Source organism: Habropoda laboriosa, unplaced genomic scaffold (genome assembly GCF_001263275.1).
Source record: "Habropoda laboriosa isolate 0110345459 unplaced genomic scaffold, ASM126327v1 scaffold323, whole genome shotgun sequence".
Lineage (NCBI taxonomy): Eukaryota > Metazoa > Arthropoda > Insecta > Hymenoptera > Apidae > Habropoda > Habropoda laboriosa.
This window is the reverse complement of record NW_017100430.1, coordinates 90,106-108,484: the sequence shown is the minus strand read 5'-3', so window position 1 is coordinate 108,484 and position 18,379 is coordinate 90,106. Positions and strand designations below refer to the sequence as shown.

General features: G+C 34.3%; 6 protein-coding genes across 6 annotated transcripts in view; 2 read left to right on the top strand and 4 right to left on the bottom strand.

Moving 5' to 3' along the window:
• Nucleotides 1-579, bottom strand: part of LOC108575754 — a 2,982-nt gene extending 2,403 nt beyond the window's left edge. The window contains exon 1 of the mRNA XM_017938647.1: nucleotides 484-579. Coding sequence (XP_017794136.1) covers nucleotides 484-549 — 66 coding nt within the window. The 5' untranslated portion in view covers nucleotides 550-579. The remainder of the gene's footprint in view (nucleotides 1-483) is intronic.
• Nucleotides 580-4,250: 3,671 nt separating this feature from the next.
• LOC108575755 (calcium-transporting ATPase type 2C member 1) lies at nucleotides 4,251-15,283 on the top strand. The gene is made up of 17 exons (XM_017938649.1): nucleotides 4,251-4,475; nucleotides 5,553-5,885; nucleotides 8,043-8,243; nucleotides 8,335-8,424; nucleotides 8,520-8,617; nucleotides 9,014-9,272; nucleotides 9,355-9,691; nucleotides 9,773-10,161; nucleotides 10,257-10,413; nucleotides 10,486-10,656; nucleotides 10,739-11,054; nucleotides 11,131-11,316; nucleotides 11,391-11,538; nucleotides 11,617-11,712; nucleotides 11,787-11,928; nucleotides 12,023-12,115; nucleotides 15,167-15,283. Exons 2-17 carry the CDS (start codon nucleotides 5,769-5,771, stop codon nucleotides 15,220-15,222), a joined length of 2,856 nt encoding a protein of 951 aa, XP_017794138.1. The 5' UTR covers nucleotides 4,251-4,475; nucleotides 5,553-5,768; the 3' UTR covers nucleotides 15,223-15,283.
• On the bottom strand, nucleotides 12,975-14,274 carry LOC108575759. The gene is made up of 4 exons (XM_017938653.1): nucleotides 14,234-14,274; nucleotides 13,991-14,069; nucleotides 13,534-13,646; nucleotides 12,975-13,251 (listed from the first exon to the last, which is right to left on the bottom strand). The coding sequence occupies exons 2-4, from the start codon at nucleotides 14,006-14,008 to the stop codon at nucleotides 13,134-13,136; spliced, it is 249 nt and encodes an 82-aa protein (XP_017794142.1). The 5' UTR covers nucleotides 14,009-14,069; nucleotides 14,234-14,274; the 3' UTR covers nucleotides 12,975-13,133.
• Nucleotides 14,810-16,102, bottom strand: LOC108575758. The gene is made up of 3 exons (XM_017938652.1): nucleotides 16,074-16,102; nucleotides 15,181-15,306; nucleotides 14,810-15,068 (listed from the first exon to the last, which is right to left on the bottom strand). Exons 1-3 carry the CDS (start codon nucleotides 16,092-16,094, stop codon nucleotides 14,925-14,927), a joined length of 291 nt encoding a protein of 96 aa, XP_017794141.1. The 5' UTR covers nucleotides 16,095-16,102; the 3' UTR covers nucleotides 14,810-14,924.
• On the top strand, nucleotides 15,753-17,025 carry LOC108575757. Its single transcript, XM_017938651.1, has 2 exons — nucleotides 15,753-16,476; nucleotides 16,563-17,025. Exons 1-2 carry the CDS (start codon nucleotides 16,387-16,389, stop codon nucleotides 16,932-16,934), a joined length of 462 nt encoding a protein of 153 aa, XP_017794140.1. The 5' UTR covers nucleotides 15,753-16,386; the 3' UTR covers nucleotides 16,935-17,025.
• LOC108575756 (beta-1,3-glucan-binding protein-like) overlaps nucleotides 16,966-18,379 on the bottom strand; it is a 6,385-nt gene continuing 4,971 nt past the window's right edge. Inside the window, exons 6-8 of the mRNA XM_017938650.1 lie at nucleotides 17,795-18,126; nucleotides 17,214-17,315; nucleotides 16,966-17,149 (exon numbers count right to left, since the gene is read on the bottom strand). Coding sequence (XP_017794139.1) covers nucleotides 17,048-17,149; nucleotides 17,214-17,315; nucleotides 17,795-18,126 — 536 coding nt within the window. The 3' untranslated portion in view covers nucleotides 16,966-17,047. The remainder of the gene's footprint in view (nucleotides 17,150-17,213; nucleotides 17,316-17,794; nucleotides 18,127-18,379) is intronic.

Below are 18,379 nucleotides of genomic sequence, written 5' to 3'. Positions count from 1 at the left end.
CGGTACTGCACGACTCTCCTGAGAGATATAAACACTAATCCATAGATAAATGTAGCATTGTACAGTCCGTAAGATTTTAACATTACTCTCATGTATTTTGCATATTTTAATATGTTATAATTCCATTATAACAATTATTACATTTAGTTATAATTATGAGAATTTTGCAGTAAGAATTTTTGTTAGGTTTAAGAATCATTGGAAATAGATTGCTTTAAATGATTTAGAATAATTACTGTTACTTTTGAACAATCTGCTCCACAGTATAAGCAATATTTTTGTACTCCGTTTAGAATCAATCAGGAAAAATACATTAAATACACCCTGCTATTTATTTTAAGAATAAACCATTCTTTTAATTTAGATAGTGGAAAAATAGATCAATAATTAAAAGAGTAATAATAATGTTTTGGAATTCAGAAACAAGCTTCCCGATAAATATTTGTATTTAAAAATTATATACATAAGTAAAAGAAAGTTCACCATCGAACGCAGGTATCGATGCTCGTCTTCATTTTGCCATAGAACATAGCTAACCGCTCTGAACATGCAATTACCATCGCCATAAATGTTGTGCACGCGAAACGTGCCCTCAGCGCACCTTAAACGAGCCGTACCTGCAAACCCAAAAGATACGATAGAAAAAGAAAACATTTTCAAAATCATTAAATCACCAAATTTCTCTTTCAAAGGATATTATTAATTCAAAAAACACAAAACAAAAATAAAGCTACCAGTTAAAGAAGCTATACCTGTAACACATTTACAAAAGCTACGATTTAAAGAAACAAACATTTTCAAAATCATTAAATCACCCAATTCCTTTTAATTTTTCAAAGAAACTCAGATATTAATTTTTCACAAAAATTCAGATGATTGTTGTGAAAAAGAAGAAGAAAAAAAAATAACAATAAAAATAATAAAAAAATAAAAATGTACCTCTTTTGAAAAAGATAGAACGCCTGCTTTTATCTCTCTTAAGCGATCCGCGTGGAAATGACGATTGAAAGGAACAAGCGCTGTTGGTCGATTGAATTCCGGAAACGTGGTTTTCAAAGTCGCCGCGGTCCAGGTGTTGTTCGTAACCAAATCGATTATACCTTTTCGCATTCTTGAACGGCGACGAGCGACGTACGCACTTGTCTATTAATACAGATAATCAACGATAAAACGATAATCGATGGCGTTTAAAGATAGGCAGCTCGAAAACGACAGCTTGTTTATTTTCAGAGATATTATCTCTTATCGATTCTGACTTCTTCACTTTTTCCAAAATTTTGCACGTGTTATAGAAATTATCGAGCTAAACTGATAAACCTGTTGAAAATTAAATTTTCAACGATCTTTCTTCTGTCAATAATAATTTTACCATCGTAAGGATTTAAAGTTATTGCGAAGTGGCTTTTATACGTGTTACAGAAGTTATCGAGATAAACCAATAAACATGTTGAAAATTAAATTTCTTTACGTCAAATTTAATTTTCAAAATTAATTCAAACGATTTCATCTGTCGATGATTTTATTATCGCGATATATTTTTTTTTCTATCAAGTGGCTTTATTATTAAGTGGCTTTTATACCGTCTTCGAGAACACGGCTACAGAAATAGAAGCACCAGAGGCAAGGTAAGAAGAACGCCGTCAGGAAAGTTAATATTTGGACTTTAGAGATGTCCAGCTTAGGTTTCCTTCAACACCCAGAGAATTTTTCAACATTATACACTGCCACATTTTTTATCAATGCTCTTGCTTCACTCAGAAATTGCTATGTTAGAGACGTCGGCTTCACTTGGAACGAATTTTCCGCCAGTTAGCGTGTGTACGATTTACTCGTGCGTAATTTGAATCGTTGACGTTGACATGTTGGAGAATCTGACGTGTCGGTTGATTTTCTTATGTCCTGTTTATCCTACAATGAAATTGCACACTTTGAAAACAAAGTCAATCACGAAATTTAATATATTCGAGGATCTGAATAATATTTATTGCGAATCTAGGAAAGAATTATTATGAAGCTAGTAACAGTAACAGGAACTCATATTTGTAGTAAACTAAAGTATAAATTTCGAAAAGAGAAAAATTTTCAATGTCTACGAATAATAATTTGCAATTTTCGAAAGTTCGAATTCAAAATTCTATTTTTGTTAACATTCTACGGTAACTTCTTTGTAAATTGGACTTTTTCTTCATTAACTGTAAACAATTCTTTTGATTCGTTCGTTTTAAGAATATAGTGGCGCCATCTTACAGTGAGCTTGTGACGCTAAGTCAGGGTTACGTTAACCAATTACGATTTTTCGATTTGCAGGAGAAATTTTTTCACATTTAAAGATGAAAATTAATGCTTAAACTATTAGTCCGTTAATTATTAACAATTATATACATCCATTTACCATTTGCAAAGAATGATTAATAACTAATTATTCAAACACAAAGTTACAATTCAAAGTGAGCAATTCATTATTGTTTTCTGCCTAACGAATACATGTAAATACTTGAAAAACAGCGAGGCTTAAAGAAACGACATATGCCTATCCTTTTCTAGCATCTTCGCTCCTTGTCTACTTCCTCCATCATCATTCTGTAATCCTACTACCAAGCGAGCGAAAGAAGTAATAGGATCAGGCTGAAATTATAAACTAAAGTAAGTGATTATTCTCTATTCTTCTCGCACATTACTATCTCCTTCTAACACCTCCGCAGTTATTCTATAATCCTATTATAGAGGGAGCGAAACAAGTAATAGGAGTAGACTCAAATCATAGTATAAAGTAGGTTAGTGCTCTCTATCTTTCTCGTACATTACTGTCCTCTCTTTAATACCTCCACTATTATTCTGTAATCCTGCTACATATGGAGCGAAAGTAGTAATAGGAGTACACTTAAATTATAGAATACAGTTGGTTATCTATTCTCTATCCTTCTCACACAATTTACCTCCTTGTTTAATAGCTCTATCGTCATTCTATAATCCTATTAATAAAGGAGCGAAACAAGTAATAGGAGGAGACGCAAATTATAGAATAAAGTAGGTTATCTGTCCTCTATCGTTATAGCTTCAATCCATAGCTATAACTTCCACTAATATTCTGTGTTCCCATTGACTGTGAAGCATTTTTAATACGAATTTATAATGCACAGAGATTATTTGCTGCATTTCTATTTACATGAGAAATGGTGGTAACATATGCACACATACATATAAGATTTCAAAGTTTAATATCGTATTATTTCGAGGCATTTCATTGTTGATTATGTTTTACAAATTTCATCGTGATATATTGTCAAGTAGTAACGTTTAAAACGAGTACATATTTCAACCACATATCATTGCAGGGTTTTAATAATTCAAATATTTAAGCTTATAAATCAATGAAATAAAAATTAGGTGAACACAGAGTAGAATATATGTTTTAATATTTCAGTAGAATGTATATATTTAGTTATAATTTAATGCAATTTACTTGTACTTTGCACATAACGTTATTTGACAGGTTATGGAGGAACGTCTTGTTATACCGTGCAGTGCTGTCAATGAACTGTAATATCGTTTAATTGAAGATGACTATACTATATACAACTATACCAACTCGATAAGCGGGAAAATTGAATAACCAACGACTCTACCCTTTCGCTTGTATAAGTTTTGCGTTTATCATTTTTCAAATGTATGACGCTATTGTATCATGAAATATTTTTAGATTATTCAGTCAATAAATCTTTGTTAATTACGTCTAACATCGATTACTCTCACTAAACTATCACACACTGCTCACAATGACCAGATGCTCCATATTTCTCAAGAGTTCTTAAAAAACCCGGGAAATAGGACAGAATGCATTCAATCACCTTTTATTGTGCGTACGCTTGATATCGATTTTTTAATTCGCTTGAATAACTTTGAAAATGTTCTTTTATTTTAAATAACAAGTAATCATACATTACACATGACAAGTCTTAGTAAATTAATCTGTTTTGAAGGAAAAAAAAGTAGAATATATTGCAGTGTAATTAAAATACTCTCGAGGAAGGCACCATGCGCGAATTTGGAAGTGCAGCAGCTTAAGGTCGTCGTACGCTGGATCGACACAGTCTGCTCTACTTCTACTACACGGACGGGGCGAACTATACACACATGTGACACACATACATACTCATGTAGTTGCTTCCCCAGATCAGTACTAGCGGCGTACAAGCGGCGCTGCTCGCTACATAGCAGCTACTTGTCACTCAGTAGTTACACGTCAACCGAGTATCGTGTTGTTCGCAGCGGCTTTTTCTGTTGTATGAGTGGTTCGGAGAATTCAGAGAAGACAAAGCCCCTTAATCGCCTCGAGACGCAGCTTCAAGAGAGATACAATCGTACGGAGTTTACGATTTGTGAGCAGTTCATCGTGCGCGTTTCACCTGCTAGCACTACGGAACTCAATCCTTCGACGTGCCTCGGATATTAGTAGGGTTTAGCGATCCTCCAGGGTACGACATTTTTTTCGAGGATTCTAGAAGCGTGCATTTACATTTCTATTCATATTTTCAAAAGTATAGGTGTATGTGCGCCCGCGTGCATTCACCGAAGAAACGTCGCTATTGATTTGCAGTAACGAGTGTCGTGTAGTTGTATGCCCGCTTGATTATGAATTAACCGAGCACGTTACATCCGTGGTACCGAACAATTCGTTTCGACTAATTATCTCAATAGTTGTTAAGAATAGTAGAATGAAAAATAATAATTTCTTTATCTAGTTCCTATTGTCGTTTGTTATGTAACCAGATAGTTTTCATTTGACGTTTGTCCTTTATCGTCTTTCGCGGTACCACGTGTGTAATGTTCATCGTATATTGAGAAACATATATTATCATGGAAATTTAAAAGTTATTACCCATGATACGATTGGCAAATTACTTAACTACGTGCGTTTAACGTCACTCGTTCGAATAAATGTCAGTTTAGTCAAAAAAAATTTTTTTATCGAGTTGAACGTGTTTAAGTAGTTCCATTTAAGATAAGTGTCAGGATGTCACACTCGTTTCTTTAAAAAATCGATGAAACCGTCTTTTATTTAATTCGAAAGTAGGTTAGTGGCAACTGTGTGCATTATCCGGTCAAATGTCTTTGTCGATTCTTCTCTATGGTGTAATTAATCTCGACTGAAGAAAAAACGTATTATAAACAAGACAAGTAATTTGTATACTTTCTTATCAAGTTCAATATTTAGAGTTATTGCTAATATTATCAATGTCACGAAACCATTCACACGGGCCAATGTCCAAACTTGGCCATGTTCACCGAGTACATTGACATTCCGCAACGAAATGTCGAAACCCTTCGAATTTGTGAAGCAAGCGTGCCAACGTACACACTCCAGCGATTTTACTGGAACGCTTATTTTTTTGCATAGTCGCGCATTCGTAAATTCTCGGTTGTAAAGGACCGTTAGAAATTCGTTCCTTTGACCTTCGCGTGACTGGAAATCAGTAGAACTCTGAACATACACAACTACATATACATATATGTATATTCGTAGCATTCAATGCTTCGTTATGTTTTGACAGGTATTCATTTGGACAATGAGCTGTGCGTTCCCTTTTTTCGAAACTGTGAAACCGGACTGACGAACGATACCGTATTTTGTTCGAGACATTACGAAATCCTGTAGAGGCAGGTATTTGAATTTAAAATAACGAGCGAACATCGTTATCGTGCCAACGTAGTTGCCGATTAACGTGTTAAGAGACAAAACGTAGAAAAAGAAACGTTACATAGAAGAGATGAAAGATACAACGGGTAAGAAATACGAAAAACTTTTTGACGATAATGAACTCGACACTGCCGCAGCCGTCGTCCCCTCCGACAAGGAACATAACGAAAATATACCGGTAAAAGAGGTAAGAATAATTTTAGATTAACATCACGTTGTCGAATGCAGCATTGTTAAACAGTGTCACGCAATTTTTCATTCAACTATGTAATATCAATCAGTTTTTATATCGCACATTATTTTTTTAAGCTTAACGGTATATGCAGCTTTATGTAAAATATTTTGCTTTGTAATATAAAAATTTGTTGATATAACGAGGGCTTCTTTTATTGAAGAAAAAGATATTTTTAAACTGCTTGCATGATACACGTGTAATCTCAATAGAAGATTGTTTAAAACTGTAAAATGTAAAATAAATAAAAATATTGGAATATGTAGTACGAAAAGTTCATTGTAAACGTGGTGTCTTCAAATGTTTCGGTATCGATCGAATGTTCACCCTGCTAGCAGCACCTGCTAGGGCCTCTGTTGTAACCTGCGATTTTATTTACAAGTGAAATAATTTTTTTATTTTATCGTTGATATGTTGCTTTTACGATTGTCAGAAAACAAAAACGTTGGAAAAAAAGATTGTCTCGATAAATTCTAATGGATGGATTATATAACGCATAAACAATAATAAAAATTACATAATCGTCGTTTCTAGCGAGCGGTAATTTTCTAGCGCGCTACAACGATTTGAAGAGTGTACAAAGCTAGTGTAGGCAGAAAATGTTGCGAACAAGTTGACCTAAAGTAATAAGTATAACAATGTGGCCTTGTGCGTTCTAAGGAAAACGGATCGATAATCGCTAGAATGGAAAATCGAATAGTTGTAAATTATATAATATTTTAAAATTAACGTTGCGTAAAATTCTTTTACAAGGCAACCATTAAAAATGATTTTACCTTTACTTTGAATATTTCCACTACAAATTAACAACTCCTTACTGAATGACATTACGAAATATGTTTACAAGGTTTATTCGTTTTCTAGAAACTGTCTTAGTCATAAATTTGTATTAACAATCAACTTAAACGTAAATATTTAAGTAATATGATTCATCAATAATAATGAAAATTTTGTATAAATTAATGTTTTACTAGTTTCTTTTTGTTGCGGATGTTTTAAATACATTAGTAAATTAAACAAAATTATATATGGTTGCGTGAACATCGGTTTACAGGAAAGTAATTACGTTTCGTGATCCAGGAATAAGTTGCTACAGTCGAAAGTACTGGAACGTTGTTCCAAACGTGAACCGCGCAATACAATGAATCTAAATGTGATAATATAATGTAAAACACGTGTATATTTGGTTTCAGAGTAAGTATTATCATAAACACGTTATATGTACATATCAGATAAAACACTTGTGAAAATTTTATATCTAATTGGAAGTACATGTTACATTCAGTAAATTCATATCAGTTGATGTCATTTATTTTTCTTTCCTTGTTAATTAATGCTGACATAAATAGTTCTCGTGTGTTTGAAATGAAATAATACTAATTAGTATGTAAATTGTGTTTCTTAGTGTTCTGCATATTTCTTGAAGGTTAGAATTCACGATGATTTATGTTTTAATGTTTTTGCTTTATAAACTGAAATTATTCTAGAAAGAATATTAATCATGAGATACCAATAATATTTCTTCTATGCTTATTGTATAAATATTTTTCTAGTACATATATTCAAATGGATTTCTCGTTGGAATTGATAAATACGTACATACTGTAACATAAACGGAACACAAGATACACGTGTCGTTATACTAAACGTTAGTTTGACATTAATTGCTGCTCTACTTTACGTTTGCAAAGTGTGAATAAATCGTATGTCAGTTTAATACAGTTACCGTTTTGTTGGGTGAAGTTATAAAGAAAATGTTATTACAATTTACATTAATTTTTTTCAAACGAATCAATTTTGGTATAAGAATAAAATGCTATAATTCGCTTGATGTATGTATGTAGTAAAAGTGCGGAAAAACCCTCAATGAGTTTAACAATGTGTCATCAGTGTCGTATATATACGTGAGCACTAAATATTTCTTAAGTAGAATAATTAGAATTTCTATTAAAAAGTGATGCATTTAACTTTGTGAGATTTATACTCATTATTATAAAATGATTGAAAATTTGTGATAAAGGTTAGGAAATCGGTTTTATTCAAATGTAAGAAATTGTTAATAAATCAATTAAAAAGTATTAACTGAAAAATGATTAATTTTAATTTTTTAAGGGTAAAGATTCAACCCCAACAATGTGGTTAACAACAGCTGAATCAGCCAGTCTTGGTGCTGAGGAAGTGGCAGCTAGATTGCATGTCGATATAAGAACAGGACTTTGGTGGCAAGAAGCTGACCACCGAAGACAATTAGTTGGGTTTAATGAATTTAGTGTTAGAGAGGAAGAACCAACATGGAAAAAATACCTTGAACAGGTAATTGAGAGACTGCTGTTGTTTGACTAATAATAAATTACTATTATTATCAACAGAATAAAGAATTAAATGTATCCTTTCCTTTTTCTAGTTTAAAAATCCCCTAATTCTATTACTTCTTGGTTCTGCCCTTGTTAGTGTATGTATGAGACAGTTTGATGATGCTATCAGTATTACAGTGGTACGTATTAAAATTCTATATTGATTTTGTTATAAATTTATTATTTTCTGCATTAGGTTTTAATAGAAATTTTAATTGTTAAAACATTTTTCCAGGCTATCATAATAGTAGTGACAGTTGCATTTGTACAAGAATATCGCTCTGAAAAGTCCTTAGAAGAATTAAATAAGCTGGTGCCACCAACTTGTCACTGGTAAGTAAAGTTGTAATTATTTATTAAATACTTTTCCATTAAAAACTATATAAAATTATAAAATTGTATCAAGTATGATAAATAAAAATTTTTAGTAGTATTTATGTAAATTAACATTTCCTCTAGAAAAAATGGTCCTTGGAGGATATATTAACCCTTTATATGGAGCATTCTTTTGCCTTATTAGAAAAGAAGATATATAGTATCGAATTCCAATTAATAGATCAATAAGGTGAAATATCCTTTCCTGTAACATCTATTTAACATGTCCAATTTTAGAGATATAAAGTTGTAAATTGAGGAAGGAAGTTAGACCCATTCATTCTTATAATGCACAGACTGTGCCAATGTTTAAAAGTTTGAATATTAAAATAATTATTGTAACATTTTTTACAGCTTACGAGAAGGCCGTGTAGAAACATTTCTTGCTCGCAATTTAGTTCCTGGTGATATAATTTATTTAAATATTGGAGATAGAGTACCTGCAGATATCAGAATATTTGAAGCAATAGATTTAGCAATTGATGAGAGCAGTTTTACTGGAGAAACTGAACCAGCACAGAAATCAACAGCTCCAATACTTAAAACTAATGGATTAACAACAAAAAGAAATATTGCATTTATGGGTACATTGGTGCGTTGTGGTAATGGAAAAGTAAGTTATATTATGACAAATTAATTTTTATACATGTATAACATAGCAATGATTTACAATATGTAGAAAACAAATTTTACAGGGTATAGTGGTAAATACAGGAGAGAAAAGTGAATTTGGAGAAGTTTTCTCAATGATGCAGGCTGAAGAAGCTCCAAAGACACCATTACAAAGAAGCATGGACATTTTGGGCACTCAGTTATCCTTTTATTCATTCTGTATCATTGGTATTATTATGCTTCTTGGCTGGATCCAAGGCAAAGCTATACTTGAAATGTTTACCATCAGTGTAAGTTTAGCAGTAGCAGCTATACCAGAAGGTTTACCTATAGTTGTGACTGTAACTTTAGCATTGGGCGTTATGAGAATGGCTAAGAGGAAAGTCATTGTGAAAAAATTACCAACAGTTGAAACACTTGGTAAGTGTGTACAATATAGTTGCATAATATTTATCTGACCTAGGTGAATACATGTAAATATTATGTTATCTAATTGCGTAGGTTGCGTAAATGTGATATGTTCCGATAAAACTGGTACTATTACTAAGAATGAAATGACTGTGACGATTTTGGTGACGCCGGAAGGATACATAGCTGATATTACCGGAGCTGGTTACAACGATAAGGGAGAAGTACGAATTCGGAAATGTGACAATTTTGACCTTGCACGTGCCGCTATCACCAACATGTTGGAAGTAGGATGTGTCTGCAACAACGCTATAATACAGAATGAGATTCTGCTCGGTCAGCCAACGGAAGGTGCACTGATAGCAGTAGCAATGAAGTATGGGCTGTATGGAATTGCCGATAAATATCTACGGTTACAAGAATACCCATTTTCATCTGAGCAAAAAATGATGGCTGTGAAGTGTACACCGAAATACGGAGAGGTAAAATAACGTTTCAATGTATGTAATTTTTTATGAAATTAGCTATTTAAAAATTAGTGTTACATTTTTCTAATATCTCTCCGTATATATTACAGAATAGACAAGAAATATATTTTGTAAAAGGTGCTTTGGAAAAAATTTTACCGTTATGTACCAAATACTCTGTTAATGGTCAGGTATATTCTCTCAACCAAAAGAAAGACGAAGAATTTTTGACAGAAGCATATGAGATCGGGCAACAAGGATTAAGAGGTACAATTTAATGATAATATTAATGATGATAATATTAATTCTGTTATTTCATATTTTTTAATGCACTTACAGTTGTTGGATTGGCACGCGGTACATCGCTACAAGATCTAATGTATGTTGGTCTTGTGGGTATATGTGACCCTCCTAGACCACATGTTCGTGAGTCTATAACAACTCTCATAAATAGCGGTGTCAAAGTTAAAATGGTTACTGGCGATGCCAAAGAAACTGCAACTGCAATAGGTACTATTTAAATATATAAAATTTGTCATAGTTCATAAAGGTTTTGCAAGAATAGTGCACCGCATTTGCTTTTCTATTCTAGCAAGTATGATTGGGTTAGATGTACTTCACTCGCGAATAATCTCTGGAGATGAGATCGACTTAATGTCTGAACATCAATTAGAACAGTGTATTGATAACGTTAGCGTATTTTATCGTGTCACGCCTAAGCACAAATTATGCATCGTAAAAGCCTTGCAAAGGGAAGGAAACATAGTAGGCATGACGGGTGATGGTGTGAATGATGGAGTCGCTTTGAAAAAGGCAGACATAGGCATAGCCATGGGTAAAAATGGTACCGACGTTTGTAAAGAAGCTGCGGACATGATTTTAGTGGATGACGATTTTGGAACTATTATGTACATATTAGTTTCTTGTTTAGTAATGTTGACTTTTTTTCACATTTATTTTTCCTTAATTGTACATACTTTCTAGTGCTGCAATTGAGGAGGGGAAAGGAATTTTTCATAATATACGAAATTTTGTAAGATTCCAATTAAGTACTAGTATAGCTGCTCTATCTCTAATCGCGCTTGCTACTTTGATGGGTATACCGAATCCTTTAAACGCAATGCAAATTCTTTGGATCAATATTATTATGGACGGTCCACCTGCTCAAAGGTAATTGAAAAATTGAAAAATTTTCGAACGCGTTACGTTATAATAATATTGACACACACGATTATCTATCGTAGTCTTGGCGTCGAACCAGTTGACAAGGATGTCTTGAAACAAAAACCACGTAATACGAAAGAACCTATGATCACGCGACATCTTATTGTTAACGTACTATTTTCAGCTACTATTATTATTCTTGGTACTCTATGGGTTTATAATAGAGAGGTACGAGGTTGTTTCATTGCAGACAGAATGTCGATTCATATAAACTTTTTAACTTTCCTCTTGTCCTGCTTTTGTTAGATGACGACTGGTGGCAACACTGCAAGGGATACAACCATGACATTTACATGTTTCGTTTTCTTCGATATGTTTAACGCTTTAAGTTGTAGATCACAGGTAAAAAAGTAACGAGGTTGTGCAACATTATAACATATATTTTCCATGATCTAAACATAACATAAATATTTTAGACCAAATCGATATTTACCATTGGTTTATGGAGTAACAAAATGTTCCTGGTAGCTGTAACATTATCAGTAATAGGACAGATGTTAGTGATCTACTTTCCACCTTTGCAACGAATTTTCCAAACAGAAGCTCTTTCAGCAAAAGGTATGTATGACGTGCGAGCTTTTGAAACCATGTTGCTTTCATCATTAAAATTCTAAGAGAAGTATTTATTTCTGTTTTTTTTTTTTTTTAACAGATATCTTGTTTCTCGTCGCACTCACGTCAAGCGTTTTCGTAATAAGCGAGATAAAGAAATTTATAGAGAGGCAACTGTACAGGCGTCGTGCAGGTACACAATATTACAATAAGTCCGAGATGGATTTTGTATGACAATTACAGTCTGCCGAAGATAAGGCGGACAAGGATCATTTGGAATAAATATACCCAACATACATCGTACGGGTAGTAGTCATTCGTTCGTTTATCAACATTATCTCGCTAATACACTCGACTATACTTGCACATTTGTAAACTTGTATGTGCACTTGTCACGAAACGAACATTTCTCCGCGTCTTAACCGTGCGCGTTTAATTAAGATTTACGATGACTGCATTTTTTAACATTTACAAATTTTTCCGTCATTCTGACGTACGATAACCGGATTTTAGACGTTAGAATCTAACTGTTTCACATTCTCGTCTTCACGGTGATTAATATTGGACACAAGTCATAGACTCTAGAAACGCTATGCACATTCCACACAATTTTCGTAGACGATCGATTTTAACGATAACTAATCGCAATCGTATTTATAGCAATTTTCGCATCGATTAATCATGATACAGTTCTGTCTAAACACATTTTTTTAAAATCATCCAACTAACGAAGCAATTTGTCTCTGAAAGAAAACAAAAAAAAATCACGTTCACTCATTTCTACTTTTAAGGACCCTTTTGGGCCATGGTAATTATAGATCGTATTATCGAAATAATAAAACTATAATCCGTGACGAAGAAACATATGTTTACGACAATTAATTAAGCACACGAATCGATTGCATTTAAAAATACAATTGATTATAATTGGGAGAATAAACGATCTTGTAATGTTCCTTAATTTCATCACATAACTCGATGTGTTTCCGATAACAAAGAAAGAGAAACTTTAATGCAGAGTTATAGAAATCAATGTAGGTAATGCGTTATTATACAGTACGTGATAAAATGATTTTCTTGCAATCGGAAGCAAAATCGTGTATGTACTATGTATCATTTTGCAAACGATCGCCCTATATAATATCAGTTGCTCTTTATCGAATGTTCATTAATTAGTTGACTTAATAGCGTACTTAGTGCTCCATGTTGTCTTAATGAATTCCCTCGAGGGCACTGTAAGTTTTGTATTGATATAGATCTGGTCCACCATAGCCGTAGAGTAATTTTCCTCTGCCATTTTCATCGTAGTATGGATAGCGGTATTTAGGCCTATAAATAAGAAAGTAATATAATCAGTATAATCTTATAATCTCATTTACATTTAACCTTATAATCAATGTATGTGTATCTTAGCGTAGCATAACCTTTCTAACTCCTCTGAACAATTGTTTCCTTGCTTGTACATACTTATCGCTAGTTGTAACTTAGCATGAGAACATCGTAGCTCTTTTTACAATTTTCTAATAGCGAATCGTTGTCTCGTCTCCTTTTTTTTTTACACGACTTAAGCATAAGTTTGTCTTCTTTGTATCTGTTTTACAAATTCCTTACCGTTCGAAGTATTGGAAATTAGGTGCCTTTGGTTGTGCTATCGTTGCTGCGATCTCAGCTATCAATCCGAGCAGAAACGCGACGATTATTGTCGCAAAGATCATGGTCGTCCACTGGAAGTAGGTCAATTAGTGTTAGCGTGTCGAAACGAAAATATGCAAAAAATAAATGTGTCCTACATGCAGCGTGCATATGCTTTAGATGGATTTACTGAATGTTTCATAAATAAAAATACTCAGTACGAAAAAGATGAGAAAAAACGAGCGTCGTTTTATGTGGCATGTGCACCTAAACCGGGTCAAGTAGTATTTTGAGACCTACTTTTTTCCTAAAAGGAATCTTTTACTCCCAGAAATCCTTTTCAATATATGAATACACACGTATAACGTCTAATTTTTATTTGTACATTTTGTGCTCTTTAAACTTTTCATTTTAATTCTCGCGTTCATTTACTTACGGAAACGTGTCTTGCCATCACGATAACTGCGAGTTACGAGTCAGCCTTTGGAACGAAAGTTTTGAGATTCCGTCACGAACTGTAACACCAAATATACGAGTGGTTCTTTTTTTTATTCAAATACACTTCTCTACATTTAAAAATAGCAGATAACTTTTATCTGAGAAAAGAGACACGACAAAGAGGTGATACTACGTCCCGTACGATCGGTCTGTTTCCGTCTTTTCTGATTTCACCTTTTACCTGTCTTATTCTGAAGTCCGTTACCGTTCTCTATTCTCTCCCCACCCGGTTCTTTCTTCGATACGTATTAAGTGAAAGTCAAACGAACCACCTCGGACTTTGTACGTATCCACACACCTGCTGCAACGCACGGAGGAACCTTGAAAATACAATTCTTCTTTGAAGTCATCGTCGAAAGTCGATTACACGACGATGGCTGACGAAATTTCTCAAGGTCGAAGAAAGAACTAAAGTGGGTTTTACATAATTCCTCATCAGACATCGAATACTCCATCGAATAAAATATTTTTTAAACTAAATGTCTTTTTTTGAGTGAAGAAAGGAGAACGCTCTTAGAGTGAATTATAATTTATTTAAAATACAGGGTGGCGCATAAGTCACGTTATCATTTAAAAATAGAATAAACTATTTTTTCAAAATTTGAAACAAAAGTTGTAAAACATATAATAAAAAGAAAGTTATTCAATTTTTAAACGGTAAGGCGACTTATGGACCACCCTGTATAAGTTGCTTTAAAAATGTAGGATTATTCTTTGTTAGAATTATAAATAACTTTATTATAAATGTAGGATTATTTTCAAGTTGTTTTTCTTTTTATTTTTTACAAAGACTAGTATAATACAATTGTAGTTGCAGTGAAGAATAATTTTTCTGATTTTTAACGCATCTTTTTTCAGATTTCCTGTCATTCCTACGCAGACGTTCCCCATGGTCCTTTGTATCCAATTCCCATGCCAATCTTCGCAATCGCTAGCTCACCGTAACGACCATTTTCCTCCTCGTACCTGGCTCTTCTCTGTTTCCCAACTTCTGGATCGAAATCCCATTCCGTCCGCTGCGCAACGATATTATCAGTGGTTTAACGCAAGTAATATTTCTTTCGTTGTTGTATCATTGAATTTTTATTTATAATGTTGATCTTCTGTTTCACAGAATCTTGTACTTGCCTCATGGATGAGCGGTATCCCCGCTATGTTATACTGGAGTAGATCATGAATGAACGATAACACGGGTTCGGCGGCTGTTGTAAATTTGTCAGTGTGAAACAGGGAGACAAGAAAAATCGAAATTACCTGAAAATTATAGAAGTTTATTCGTTTAACAACTACAGCATAATATTTAGTACAAATTATTTTGTAAATAATCGTTATTTATATGTGCATGTTCAAACGGGTGCAATGTTGTTTTAGAGTTGTATATGCAACTGCAAAATTATCACTTATTTTTGTATATAATTGTTTTCTTTACGTTATATGAATTTATTTTTGTTAATGTACACCCTATCCTGTCTTCACTTTAGTTTCATTTTCTTTTTTTCTTTTATAACAATGGAAGAGTAAGAGTCATATAAACAATGACTGATGATAGTTAATTGAGTTTGTTTTTGTTAATATACACTGTTGTATGTTCATTAAACTTATAAGCACTTTAGTTTCCGTATCTTTCTTTCTTTCTTTTATAAGAAGATAGGAGTTACGATTCTCCGAAACAATACATAGATAATATTTAATTATCGCGTGTGTCGCGATAGATATATATTTCTTAGAATATAATTTTCCAAAGAATCCATTCATATTATTCATACCATTGTACTAATTCTACCACATCTCATGCATAAACATAACTCATGCCTTTTTACGAGTGAAAGTAACACCACGTTCAAACCCAAAAGAATTTCAATACAAACACCTCGTGTTACCCCCTATGAATTACTACTAAACAAATTTTCCATCCTTTCACACCACTAACTTCAAATTTCAACTGCTCATACAAGAAACAGCGGAATTTATGCAAAAATCACAAGCAAATGGATTACAATCAAATGTACAACTCCAAATACCAAATTACGAAGAAAATACATGTTGTTCCGTCTTCAAACGATCACGTACAGGCACATCACTTAACGAGCACGGAATACCAACTAACTATACGCTTCCAAAGCCGACCATACTGAAAGAAATCAGCTGGCGTATATCTTGGCGGTCTGGCGCAATGCAGCCCAGTGAAAGTAAACCTGAGATGCCGGGTGACAGACCCGCGAGTCGTTTGAAAAACTACGTCCGACGTGAATGACAATCGTTGAAAAAAAATCACGATGCATTCTGTGCACGAACTGTTCACCCACCTGAAAGACATAAAGGTGGGTGAACACCATGAACAATTTCATATTGCTTTCCCCGTGTTCTTGCTTGGAGGTTGAAGACGAAATGCGTTCGAGCCACGCGTTTTTATTAATCTGCTCGGTAAGTAGGTCGTAACAATCGTAATTAACAATGAATTGCATCGTGAAGAAATCGTTTCATGGCTGTTTTTTTATTTGAAAGTATAGTTGTGCATGATCGTCGAGTGCGGAGGAACCGTGTTGACCCGGTTTACCAGGACACTTCCATTCGATTTTTCCCCTTCGAGATGGTCAGGGATGTTTCGATCATTATGGTCCGGTGGAAGGATCTGGGAGTGGCCAAGAAACAGCGCGGAGAGTCTCTTAAGACTGGTGGCTTCTCCAGACACAAGGAAGAAGATGGTATTCGAGTTCAGGCCAGAAGATGGACCTCGAGCATCGCTCGATTATCAGAGGCGTTATGGCTATCGAGGACAATGGTTGATCGACATGCTGGGATCAGGATTTCGTCCTGATGGAGTGCCTTCTCAACAGCCTCTGCCTTCTTCCATTTTGGTCCCTCCGCCGCCTCCTTTTTGATCATCGATTATCATATAATAGTGAAATGAACGATAGAAACAAGCGAGACAATGGAGTATTTAAAGGATGTGTTCCTATATTGAAGTGTGATTAAGAAGTTGGGATTATGATTGTTAGATTGCCCACACTTTCACATAGTCTATATGAAGACCATTGTCTTTGTTCTTCCAGGTCTCGAGCCACTTGTTCTTCGCCTGATAGAATTCGAAGAATGCCTGTAACAAAACACGTTGTGGTTGAAATTCTTCGACTCGTGAGAGATAGTGAAGTTTCTTGTACCTTTGATTTTTCGTTACGCCAGGGTTTCATGTATCTGTCGCTGACACTTCCATCTGGGAAGGTGACGCTGCCTCCCACGGCTACACCCAGATTTATACTGACCTGTGAAAATTCATAACGCTTTAACCCTTTTGTGACCGAATTATATTTTCTCTATTTCATCTGTACGTAGATACTAAATTGAGATCTAAGATTTTCGTTCCAGTGCTTAATGTGGAACATACGCGTCCCACTAGTCACGAAAGGGTTAAATAAATTATTTGGAACGACTGAATGGGTGAAAAGTGGTAGGAAAATATTCCAGTGGAACTTATTTTCGGGAAATCGGAAAAACTGATTTGCGGCTAAACTAACGATCGAAACGAAAAACTTTCTATTATGAAGTTAGAAAGTTTTCAGATGGCACAGATAAATTGGTGAAACGATGACAGAGATATATCGATTAGTAATGATTCTTATTTTGAATAAATATGTTAAGTTTTGGCGGAGTCGTGATTATTGAAATTCAGACGATGAAATCTGATAGAATTTTCCCAAAGGCCTAATAGTAAACAGAACTTATGTTCAAAAAATCTACTAACTGGAGTGTCATACAACGCTGGCACTTTTTGCTCGCCGTATTGTTCTCCGTCAACTTTAACCGTGATTCTACCGCTCCTCCATACCAAATCGTACACGTGGTAATCGTCAGACCACAGTGAGTTCGAGGTCTTCGTGGGGAGGCTCGCCCGATTGTCCTGGATCTTACTCTGACCTATGTTGATCGCGTGAGCACCGCCCCAAAGAACGTATCCGCTCAAATCGTATCCCTCTGACGATCTGAGTACAGCATTTCCGTTCGAATGAGCCACTACGATGTCGCAGAATAGCGACGAATTTTCTGTATATTTCTCTCTGGCCTCAAGAGAGATCACTGAAGAGAAATTATTATTATTATCACTAGTTATCATTTTTGTGGTTTGGTGATTATTTGACGGGTTTAGCATTTTTCTGACTATTGCTGTTATTTTCAGTATGCTTACTCTTTGTACGTTTGAGCGAATATGTGTGAATGTGTGTGTGCATGCTTAATGTTTTAAGACAGTTCAGAAGATTCTTAGTTCTGAATTCAAATGAAATTAGTTTCTCGGTTCCAGAGATCTTTTAGTTCGATTGTTAAATCTGTG

Excerpts from the sequence above, each read along its gene's own strand:
- LOC108575755 (XM_017938649.1), top strand. The coding sequence starts at position 5,769 with ATGAAAGATACAACGGGTAAGAAATACGAAAAACTTTTTGACGATAAT. Across the intron at positions 8,425-8,519 it reads ATGCTATCAGTATTACAGTG|GCTATCATAATAGTAGTGAC; the intron begins GTACGTATTAAA and ends ACATTTTTCCAG. Across the intron at positions 11,929-12,022 it reads AGAAGCTCTTTCAGCAAAAG|ATATCTTGTTTCTCGTCGCA; the intron begins GTATGTATGACG and ends TTTTTTTAACAG.
- LOC108575757 (XM_017938651.1), top strand. The coding sequence starts at position 16,387 with ATGAACAATTTCATATTGCTTTCCCCGTGTTCTTGCTTGGAGGTTGAA. Across the intron at positions 16,477-16,562 it reads CGTTTTTATTAATCTGCTCG|TTGTGCATGATCGTCGAGTG; the intron begins GTAAGTAGGTCG and ends TTGAAAGTATAG.
- LOC108575759 (XM_017938653.1), bottom strand. Across the intron at positions 13,252-13,533 it reads AATTTCCAATACTTCGAACG|GCCTAAATACCGCTATCCAT; the intron begins GTAAGGAATTTG and ends TCTTATTTATAG.
- LOC108575758 (XM_017938652.1), bottom strand. The coding sequence starts at position 16,094 with ATGTATTTTCTTCGTAATTTG. Across the intron at positions 15,307-16,073 it reads TGTATTTTCTTCGTAATTTG|GTAATTTCGATTTTTCTTGT; the intron begins GTATTTGGAGTT and ends TATAATTTTCAG. Across the intron at positions 15,069-15,180 it reads GGATACCGCTCATCCATGAG|CGGACGGAATGGGATTTCGA; the intron begins GCAAGTACAAGA and ends ATCGTTGCGCAG.